This window comes from Dendrobium catenatum, unplaced genomic scaffold, assembly GCF_001605985.2.
Source record: "Dendrobium catenatum unplaced genomic scaffold, ASM160598v2 fragScaff_scaffold_9, whole genome shotgun sequence".
NCBI classification, from domain to species: Eukaryota; Viridiplantae; Streptophyta; class Magnoliopsida; order Asparagales; family Orchidaceae; genus Dendrobium; species Dendrobium catenatum.
Window position 1 is genome coordinate 280,617 of NW_021318471.1, and position 12,109 is coordinate 292,725.

Genomic DNA, 12,109 nt, shown 5'->3' on the forward strand with positions numbered 1-12,109 from the left:
AAGTTGTTTATTTTCTCTTTTACCCCTACCCTTCGCTTTCAAGACCAAAAAATGGTTCCAATGGTAAATAATACTCACTTGTCGTTTTGTGTATGCTCACTAACAAAGTAGAGTGTAGGCCAACGCGGTATTTGGATAATAATATATATTTTTAATAAAAATATTGTGACAAATATTGCAATATACACATTCTATAGTAGAGTGTTGGGGACAGCGTATCCACCTGCTGTCACATCTGAAAAGGTATTTTGCTACGTGACTAATCATCAACTGATCTAGAAGAGGCACCCACCAAGACTCAGTTTGACCATAAGATCGCTGAAATCAGAGTTCATATGCTCCCGGATCTAATTTTTGAAGTTTTTGGCTAGCTTTTTGCCTCGATATTCGTGTCCGATCAAGATAATTTTTGCATGACGTATCAAGAGGCATTGTCATTCTAGAAGAATCGAGTACGGTTGGGAGATTCCCATCAGTACTCGCCCACCAAGATCACCAACCAAACTAAGCAACAAGAAGTCCAAAATCACGTGACTTGAGATTCATTTGGGTGTTATTAGGGGTGTCAATATTTGACACGACACAAAAATCCGATCCGAAAAATCCGGGTTGGACCCGACCTGATTTTAAAACGGGTCGGGTTCGGGCTGACTCGGCGGGTTACCGGGTGAACCCGAAAACCTGTTTAATTTAAAAAATTTGGATTCCCGCCCGCTGCCCCCGCCCGCGCTGCCCGCTGCCCCTGCCCTTTATTGCATGAGCATTATTGAATGGAATGGCTGCCAGCTATAGAGGACTGGCCTGTGTACTAAGGTTGTACTGTGCTCTCATGTAATTGGAAAGTGCCAAAGATTCTCTTAAGTGCCCTGAAAAGAGCAATGGCTTGTAGCCCACATTTGCATGTTTGTATGATATATTTTGAACAGAAGTGAGATTCTTTGCTCAGCTGCTAAGGCACATGAGGGTTTTTTATAATTGTACTTGAAATTTTGTGCATGAAACACATTTTAATTCATGCACAATAGCTTCCATCTTATTATAATTTTTTTATCTTTCATAAAATGTTCATATTAACATTATTATTAGGAGTATAAAATTTTTTATCTAATATGAATTATGATGTAATTAAGGAGCTAGAAAAATAGTAATTTTAAATAACAAATATTTTTATATACTTAAGCATTAAATGATGTAAATTTATTATTAAAATGATCATATCATTATGAGATTTTGAAGTCGTCAAAAATAGTAGGCAAGATAATGTGCCTTTGATTGAACCTGCTAATCCAAGTTGGATGACCTCCTAATTTGCATAGAGATTATTTTATGCAGAGTCCAGATGAAAAGAACCGTTCGAACATGTGAGTGTAGACATTGTGTACACATTTGTACATAGTGTGTATCAAATTAGTGTACACATTGTGTGTACATTTATAGTCTAGACGGTTCTTCCAGTATGGGCTCCGCACATAATAATTTCTCCAATTTGCAAGGCATATCAAATATATTTTGAACGGGTGGGTGGCCTGCAAGCCTGCAATGCCTTTGCCTCTGTCACACCTATGGTTGAAAATGAACTAAGTTAAGCTAAGTGATAGTTTATTCTTTTTTTTTTTTTGCTCATTGAGTTTGAGTTGAGCTTGAGCACGAACAGAATTTCAAAATCATGTTCAAACTTATTTATTTGTTGTTTATCTAGTTCGAGTTGCATCAAATTTTAATTGGGCTTAACTAAATATATTTATCATATTAATGAGTTAAATAAATAGATAACATTTTAATATTGGATTTGTTTGCTAAATATTACATCATTCTTGTACTTTTGGCAATATAAATAGTTTTTGTAGTTAATAAAATATAATAATATTCAAATAAATAATATAGAGCAAGTTATTAAAAAATCAATTAAATCAACATTAAAGGAGGTTTTGTAGAACATTTGGTGTTGAAAAAAAAAAGAGAGAATATGCACGAAAATAAATGAATAATTAATCAGCTCTGATCTCTTCAATCTCTTATATCCTTATCTCGTGATCATATCGAGTGAAGAAATAATTAGTGTACTTAAAATCTTTATATTGGCTCTGATGTCATATGTTAAGAGTTGTGGATTAAAATTGAGTCTAACACACTATATTTAATTTTCTACTCAAAATCTTAATAAGCCTAATTTATAATAGTTATTAATGTTTTTATATAATTATATATTTTATCGATATTTAGACTATTTTCATGTCTTAAAACAAATTTCTTACAAACCTCCAACAATAAAGAGGCTGTGATCGACCTCTTGCATTGTAACAACAAAATTATGATGGGTTAGTTATTATTATTAAATATCTCAAAGTAGAAAAGCTAAAAGGAGAAGCTAAAAAATTACAACTGGCAAACTTTCCTTTTAACAAAGACTCCCCCTCATTATGCACCCAACATAGTCTTCATACTTGCCAAAAGTAAAAAAAGAGAGGACTTTCATTGCACAATTCATTGTCCACATACAAAAGATACCCCAAACAACTAGTCACAAGAAACTTTGGATTAGAATATTTTAACTTAAATCGATTGGAACACCAGATTCTAATCCAAATTTCTTTCAAGGAGACACTAAAAGAGTACACATAAAGAAAGCTTCATAATAACTTGTAATTAATTACTATTGATATCCTTATTGAATCAATCAATCTAGCTCCCAACATAATTTAGTTCTAGCCGATCATCTACTTCGACGACTGTAGTTGTAGCTATCAGGGGTGACATCTTCAGATGCCAATTGCTGCATTAGCAATTGCTCATAGAACTTTTTTATGAACTTATCTGCCTCCTCATTTATTCTGCCTGCATCTCTAACCTCATTCTCATTCATGGGGAAAGGCGAGTCAGTTATTCTCAATTGTCTTACCATCATCGGTGAAGGCGTCGGCAAAGTCGATGACACCGCATCTAAGTCCTCCATATTCATCATTTGAAATGCCATGGCGAACTCTACCGTGTCGAAGCTATCGAAATCATCATGGTGGCAGTGGCGGCGGTTCTTTCTCTTGGTAATGGCGCCGTGGAAGTAATTATAAGCATAGGAAGGGGTATTGCTACAGCTGAATTCTACTTCTTTCATGCTGATGGGGTAGTGGTGGTGGTGGTGGTGGTGGTTGTGATGGAAGGTCATGAGGAGGTTGCCAAGGGCTTTTCCAGCAATCTTGCCGCGCTTGCGGAGGAGGTGGAGGTCTAATAGGAGTTTCCTCTTTGATATGCCCTTGCGTAACATGTAATAGATCACTTGCACGATGTGGCATAGTTTTTTGGCTATGGCAGGAGGATTGATTGATTCCATTTTTTATTTGTATGGGCTGGTTTTTGTAATTGTTTTCTCTTAAGGAAGAGGAAAATGGAGGGATGAGAGACAAGAGAGTTAGCTTCTTTGCTATGATTTTTGGGTGAGTGGAAGAAGAGGGTGGGGGAGGTATTTAAAAGGGAATGGGGGAGGGGACAATAATTTAGGGAATTACAAAGAGGGTTGGTTTTGCAATTATAAAGTTATTGCATTAAAATTTCCTAACAAATCTCACTTATGAAGTGGTAACAGTTCATTGATTAGTGCGTTTGACTATGAAGAAAAAAAAGGGTGAAAGTGGAGGTTGATGATGGAAATGAAAAATAACATATTTTTTAGAATTCATCATAAAGCATATGTTATCTCTCATATAAATGAAATCATGATTGTATTAATAGTCATAGAAATACACTTTTTATGATAAATATTACATATTTTATAATTTGGGGCCGTTCATATTTATTTTAAATATCCATTTTCTAGCATTCACTAATAGTATAAAATTAATAAATATGTCATTTATGTATTTAAAAAACATGAATATATGTATATACATATATATATGTATATAAATATACATACATATATATGTATACATACATATACAAATGCTGGGACACATAAGACTTTCACCTTTTTAAAAAAAAAAAATTGTTTCATGCATGCATTAAGAAATGTTTATTATTGCCATGTGTCAAACAATCATGCCATAGAGAGACTCCCTTTAACAATGAATTATAATTCACACATAATATAATTAATTAAGTATAACAAAAAATTATATACACAAATTTAGATACATGAAAAATGTAAGATTTAGGCTTCGTTTGGGAAGGCTTTTTTTACTGCTTCTTAAAACAACTTTCTAGCTAGTACAAAAAAGAATAATTTTGTTCTAAAAAACTGTTTTAAGAAGTAGTAAGAAAGCCGTCCCAAACTAAACTTTAGAGTGTATTTAGGATAGATTTCTCAAAGCTTTACTTTTTAGATAGCATCCACAATTTGTTTGGCTACTATTTTTTTGTCGCATTTTCATTATTTTTTAGATTTTTTTTTGTGGAAGTGCTTTTTGCAACAAGAATAACTAAGCTGCTTTCCCCATAGCAACTTATCAACCAACTTCATAAAACGTTATAACCATCCAAAACAAACCCTTAACATGGTTTAAATACTTTTTATAAATAAGAGTTTTACATTCCAAGGAAAAGCTCTTTTGTAAAATAGGAGATAACTTCAATATAAAATTATCAAAGTTGTGGCTAATATTTCTCGATTACAAGGGATGCGGAAAGTTGCTATGGCAGGCGGGCAGTGGGCAGCGCGGGCGGGTAGTTGGGTGGGTAGGCATCTTCTTTTTTTAATTAATGTTTTTTTATTCTCCGACGGCCTTATTCTGCCAGAAATATTTGCTGCCAGAAATATTTTTCCTACACGGATTTTACCGGTGGAAATTTTGCAGCCGGAAGCTGTCGGTAAATTACAAACCCGCCGGAAAAGGATCAATTTCCGTCGAAAAATGCCGTCAATAATAAGTGATTTTACTGTAGTGTCTTCTAGCTTTTATCCCAAGGCTAGCAATCACCAACCTGTCCGCCGCATTCTCACCTCTATTTTACACTAAAAATCATCTTTATTTGTGCCCCTCGCATCCATCCAATACTTAAAAAAAAGTTCTTATCATTTTCCCCTTCTTATCCACCACTAAATTCCTCTTCCTTTACACCTAAACCCTAAACCCTACCCCACCATCCACCAATCCTTCTGCCACCTCAAGTGGTCTAGTCAGCTCGATTACCTAACGGGTGGTTGACAAAAATCTCAACAATTTCTCTAGTTTCATGGGAGAGCTTATAGAAGTTACAAATGAAAGAGCTAAGGATTTTCAGGCCAAAATGCCATATTCAAGCACATACTCCTCCATAATTTTCAGGCCAATGTCCCATGCCATAACTTTTGCCTTAGTTCTCGAGATCAAATGATATTGTATATGCACAAAAAAAATATCATTTTATCTTGGCAACTTGTAATAACTAACAAGAGTGCATGAAAACAAATATATAAAGTTTAATATCTTAGTTTTGTACGAAGATCTAGCTCACAAACAAATGAATGTTAGAAGTATAGCGTACATAAGAGGCATCAGAATTTTTATGCAGAAAATTTTGAAAAGGGGAAAAATTAACCACGGGGCCTGACCCAGTTTGAATGAATTTCAATAATGTTTGTAGTTTATTACAAATGAGACCCTTTCTTAGTGAGAAGGCCTTAGCTCGATGTAGCCAATATATATCATATAGAGTGCATTACATGGTGGGAATTGAAAGAATCAGTGTTGATATGTTCGCTTGGTCGGTAGGACCATAGTCGGCGAGCGATGTAGATCAGAAGACCATAGTCGGGTGATGATAGTCAGAAGGATCATAGTTGGGCAACGGAGGTCGAAAAGATCATAGTTGGCGGACGACTAAGGTTAGAAATACCGTTGTCTGGGGACGGCGGTCAGGGAGACCGTAGTCTGGAGATGGTAGTTGAAGATACCATAGTTGACAGGTGACGAAGGTCGGAGAGATCGTAGTTGGTAGATGATTGTGATAAGAAAGATCATAGTCATACGACGAAGGTCAAAAAGATTGTAGTTGGTAACAGTGGTCAGAAGGAAATCTAGTGATAATCGGTGGCTGGCTGTATGTCCAGCGACGACTAATGACCGGACAATGGTTTAAAGATGGATGGTGGCCGAGCAAAAGTTCGGCAATGACTAATGGCCGGGTGGTAGTCGAGGAGGAGCTTGGTGGCAAAAAGATATAAAAATTCTCTTTTTCTCCTCTCTTCTTTCTCTTCCTTGCATCCCTCCTTACTTAGCCCCCCTCAATGAAGAATGAGAGGCATATTCACAGTTTTTTTTTTTGAGTGGCATGGCCAGTAAATTCAGAGAAGATTAAGTGCAAGTTGGGAGTATTTCCAATGGACGACCGATATTAACTCCCATGATTATGGACCGTTTATCGAGTATTTGAGTGTCTTAATAATGTCAAAATTTGGCAATCTTGAGTTTGTTGGATTCATCTTGTCAGGCCACTTGATTCGACTATAAGCATGCCACATTTGGAAATCATTTGATTGTCCAATTTATAGTTTGAACCTTCCAAATGCGCTTTAGGTCCTTGATTTGGACACATTTGGTCTCAAATTGGATCTAATTTGGTGTCGTTGGGTTCATCTTTTCAAGATGTTCGGTTCGACTATAAGTTTATTGAAATCAGAGTTCACATGACTCCTAATTTACTTTTGAAACTTTTCAATTCAACTTTGCCTCGAGATTCAAGCTTGATCAAGATAATTTTTTGATGATATACCAATCATCATTCGAAAATTTTTATGTAAAAAATAATTTTTATCATACTCATTTTATTATCTTATTTTTTTGATGTGTAAATTGTTAATAATAATTAAAATGATAAAATTCGTTCTCTCTCTCCCCACTTAATTTTTTGACACATAATAATGTTAAATATTTGTTAGTGCATATGGTACATAAAAAATTAGGTAAATTCTATTTCCCATACAAAGCCCACTGAAAACTAACCTTCCCTGCATCTGCAAGAGCTATTGAGGAGAAGTTATTACGTCCGGTCAAAAATCGAACGATCCGAATATATACCGAGCAATACCGAGTGTCAAATATCAAATTTTTGATGATGTGGCGCGTGATTATTGATCTCTGAACGCATTCGATTGACCGGACGAAATAATCGCTCGCTATTGAGAGGAGAGAGCCACGTTTGTAGCAGTTCCTTTTTACTTTTTGAGAGAAAGCAACGATAAATAATAGCACCCTCTTTTAGGATTTGTTTGGATATGGGAATTTGAGTGGAGCAAAATACTAATATTTTTTTGAAAAAAAAAATTCAATCATGATATCAAAATTAAATTTCAATCAGAATATATTTTAAATTTTTTTAATATACTTTAAAATAAATTGAATATGAACTTATCTTAATACAAATTTGATGATTTAAAATTTTATCTTCATAGCTATATTAATAACAAAAGGATTTCAAGTGGAGTAGCAGTTGGCCTGCCACAAAATCGGAACAGCATCCAGGTTATAATAAAGTGCTTAGAATTTGCAAAAAATAAATATTTTAAAATATATTATCTGTCTTCATGAAAATATAAACTTGCAATGAAAATAATTTGGTTCATGAAAATAGTTTGGAACAGCTTTCTTATTTTATCAAATGGTTTCTTAGTACAAAAATGTTTCGAATTTAAAATTTTTTAAAGAAAAAGTTGCTTTATAAAGCATTGAGAAAGTCGTCCTTTGTTTGGGACGGGTTTCTTATTACTTCTTAAAGTAATTTTTTAATATGTATTTTTTAATTCTTGTACTTAAAAACTACTTTAGAAAGCAATAATAAAGATGTCCCAAACGAAGCCTAATTCAATTCTTTCAGCTAGCTAATACACTGTTTAAAAATATTTTATTTGATCGGCAAATATTTTAATTTGAAATTATTTTAACTTCAATTTAAAAAAAAAACAGTAAAATTGAGCATCTTGACAAGAGTAACCTAATGACATTTAATTATAAATAGTAAAATTATGTGTGTTGATGATTTGTAAACAAATATGTTTTTAGATATTGTGGCTTTGCCCAGGTTAAGAGTGTTAGAATAGACAAAAAATTCATTGTAATACATATTTTATTTCCCTATCCGCTATTGACACGTGTATCTCTCACTATATTTATCAGCTATATAATAGGATCGGTTGTACTATGATAGGAAGGTTTTTACTTCATTAATAAAGAAAGTTTTCCTTTCCCTGTTCTCCCCTTTCTGCTTCCATCGTGTTCTTCACCGTTCTTGGTTTTCATCATGGTATCAGATTAAGGATCGATCCTCCTCTTCTTCTCTCATTTTGCTCAATGGCAAATCAGACGTCATAATATACATCCTGAACGGTATGGCCGATCAGTCGTTACTTACAAAACAAGATGGACGAACTCGCATATATCTTTTAGTATATGTCGATGACATACTACTAACCGGGAATGATGATTCGGCTATCTCGGGACTTCTTCAACAACTTCAAAACAAGTTCACCATGAAGAATTTGGGACCAGCAAATCACTTCCTTGGAATCAAAATAGAGACATTTAAAGATAAGTATTTTTTGTCTCAACATTCTTACGCTCAATCTATTTTAAACATAGCCAACTTAACTAGATGCAATCCGGTAAACAACCCTTCCTGTACCAAACCTCCTTCTCAGATTTCCGAAGACACACCATGCTTCGATCATCACACATTCCGGCAGTTGATAGGATCCCTGCAGTATTTAACTCTTACACGGCCGGACATTGCGTTTGCGGTCAATTCGCTTTCTCAACATATGCATGATCCACAACCACCTTGCATACTCATCTCCTCAAACGTCTCCTAAGGTACATTAAAGGCACAATGGATCTCGGCATACCCATATCCATATCAGACCTACTACTACGTACATACTCTGATGCGGATTGGGCGGCGGATCCACTAACCCGGAAATCAATTTCCGGTCACTGTACCTTCCTCGGCGATACAATCGTTTCTTGGACAGTCAAGAAACAATCTACCGTCTCCCGGTCATCTACAGAGTCTGAATACCGAGCTCTCGCCGCAACAACAGCAGATACGCTTTGGATTAAAAAGCTATTGCTAGACTTTCATATACCACACCATACTCCAGTAGACATCTTCTGCGATAATACCTCGGCAATTGCTTTGGCGAACAATCCGGTATTTCACGCACGAACTAAACACATTGAGATCGATCAAAGATTCGTCCGGGATCACATACAGAACACAAATATACAGCTTCTACCTATCAGCACAATCGATCAAGTTGCTGACATCTTCACAAAGCCGTTAAGCACACCAAGATTCAAAACACTTCGATCCAAACTGACAGTTGCACCTCAACTATCAGTTTGCGGGGGAATGTTAGAATAGACAAATAATTCATTGTAATACATATTTTATTTCCCTATCCGCTATTGACACGTGTATCTCTCACTATATTTATCAGCTATATAATAGGATCGGTTGTACTATGATAGGAATGTTTTTACTTCATTAATAAAGAAAGTTTTCCTTTCCCTGTTCTCCCCTTTCTGCTTCCATCGTGTTCTTCACCGTTCTTGATTTTCATCAAAGAGATTCCACTATATTTGAATAAGTTACAAAATTTAATGTGTCTCTTAACTTGGAGACAGTGAAATTACAATAATTTGAAGAACCGGTCAAACTTCGTATGAGTGATCGGGAGTTGTAATGGTTGCAGTTGGGCGATGGGGATCAAAAGGACTATTGTGGGACGATGGTGGTCAAAGGACCGAGGTTGGTAGGCAATAGAGATCAAAAGTTGTGTGGCAACGGTCGAGAGGTCTGGCAGACGATAGTGGTCGGGCAAAGGTCTGATAGTGGTCAGGAGGAGTCCGACGATGAACAGAGTGTGGGCGAAGGTTTGGTGGTGATCGACGATTAGGTGGAGCTTTGGATGATTGAAATCTCAGAGCTCTTTCTAATCTCTGGCCTAAGGTCCACTTATGTAGAGATAGTGAGCCTATTTATAATTATTTGGGTATGACACATCTCGTAAAAATTAAGAAGGTTTGGAGCAATTTTAGAATACTCAATCGGATGACCCATTTTGATTCCTTCAATCATGAAGCACTGATTCAACATAAAGATGTCGGAATTAAGAGATCTTGGGCTCCTTCCGTCTTACCGAGTTGCTCCATGATGACTTGTCAATATTATTAGATGTATATGTATGATTAAAATATGAAATAAGTTACTATATGTTTTATATTTAATATTTTCCTAGAACTTTTAAGATTCACCAAACATAAATAATACATAATAAATCATCCTAATTTTTTAATTAAAAACGGACGATGAAATTAATAAACAAGTTCAAACTAAGATTTTAAAATTCTGATCATGCAATAGTCCATTTTAAACTAAAAAAAGAATGAACTTGAACAATATAATCCTTAAATCAACTCGATTCATTTACAACATGAAGTTTTGTTTTAGGCGGTTTTTTTATTGCTTCTTAAAGTACTTTCTAATAAATAATTAATTTTTTTGTACTCCAAAACTGCTTTAAGAAGCAGTAAGAAAGCTGTCCCAAACAAATGCTAAGGCTTCGTTTGGGACGGCTTTCTTTCTGCTTCATAAAGCAACTTCCTAGTACAAAAATTAAATTTTTTATACAATGAAACTGCTTTAGGAAGCAATAAAATAGCCGTCCCAAACGAATCATAATTCTAATGAACAAGTGAAATATATATGGATATACAAATATTAAATTGATAGCCCTTAAATAATTTTTTGAATAGATAATATATTAAAATATTAATATATAAGACTCGATTTTAGCATTGCTTGAGCTTAAAATACAAAAATTGAGAAATTAAACAAATTCATTATTAGATTTAACGAGAATAAATCAACTTCAGAAAAACAAATTAAAAGGCGCCGCCCACCGTGGGGCTCGAACCCACGACCACAAGGTTAAGAGCCTTGCGCTCTACCGACTGAGCTAGACGGGCTTTGCATTTCTCTAGTGAATTAGCAATTAAATGAATAAATTTAGTTTTCAAAGAATGCAACGTCTACCACCTTAATTAAATTGAAAGAGTAATACATGGAATGAAGGGAATAAGAAAGCAAAATAAAATAGGAAATTTTGCATGTAAGCCTCAAATTTTATTTTATTAATTCTACAAATAAGCATCCTTAAACATGCAATTCATTGACTTATATTTTTTGTTTTTGACCCGTCTGGTTTCGTCTTGAAGGACATGAAGACACATAGAGTTATATTCAGAGGTCATTGTAAAGCTGGCATGTACACTATTCCTAAACCTATAATCCATCAATTTACATTTTTTTTTATTTGATTTGAAGTAAAATAAATGCATTATAAAACCTAATGATTGCGCTGGCTACTAGCCGAAAACAATGCTATACAAATAACTTATTCATAAATTTTCAAAATTTTCTTTATTAAAATTTATTCGATTATACAAATAAATATAAACCACGTAAAAGTTGTTGTTGGAGTTTATTTCGCTCTTCGCAAATAGGGTTGCAAACGAGCTGAGCGTTTGACAGGCTATTTGTGATTTGGCTTGATTACAACTCATACATAATTATTTGTTTAACTGGTCAATCAAGTATGAATAATATTTAAAATATTCGATTGTTAAACAAATAAATTTGAATAATAAATTTTTCAGCTCGTTTAAGTTTATAAACAATATTATTTAAATCTTGTTAAAAAACTCAATTAATGTTCAATACAGAACTTTTGAACAATGTCATTAAAAACTTAATTAAAGATTGTTATAAAAAATTAAAAATAATGAATTAATTAATTTAATTTAAATGTTTTATATTTATTATAAAATAACATCAGAATTAATTATTAATTAATAAAATTTTGAAATTATTAAACATGACAGAGTCTATTAATTATATTAAATTATAAGTGTATATTAAATTAGTATTATTTACCCATTTTAAGCTTAAATTATCCTTAATAAATAGGATAAAATTTAAAAAGAAGCCAATCATTAATTTAAATTAGTGAAAGGAACCTAATCGGATGAAATTTAAAAAGGAGCCGATTCATCAAATCATCTAGTACAATGTTGAATGCGCCAAATGATTTGACTAGTTTTGAATGCACCAAATCATTTGGCACATTCAGCTTCGTGGAGTT

General features: G+C 34.0%; 1 protein-coding gene and 1 non-coding gene across 2 annotated transcripts; both read right to left on the reverse strand.

The window, feature by feature from the left end:
- Positions 1–2,454: 2,454 nt before the first annotated feature.
- Positions 2,455–3,415, reverse strand: LOC110106022. Its single transcript, XM_020835744.2, has one exon. The coding sequence runs from the start codon at positions 3,326–3,328 to the stop codon at positions 2,714–2,716; it is 615 nt and encodes a 204-aa protein (XP_020691403.1). The 5' UTR covers positions 3,329–3,415; the 3' UTR covers positions 2,455–2,713.
- Positions 3,416–10,861: 7,446 nt separating this feature from the next.
- Positions 10,862–10,934, reverse strand: TRNAK-CUU. Its single transcript has one exon. It is a non-coding gene; the product is annotated as a tRNA-Lys (tRNA).
- Between the last annotated feature and the right edge of the window lie 1,175 nt (positions 10,935–12,109).

Bases quoted from the DNA above. Each gene is read 5' to 3' on its own strand.
- LOC110106022 (XM_020835744.2), bottom strand. From the start codon at position 3,328: ATGGAATCAATCAATCCTCCTGCCATAGCCAAAAAACTATGCCACATC.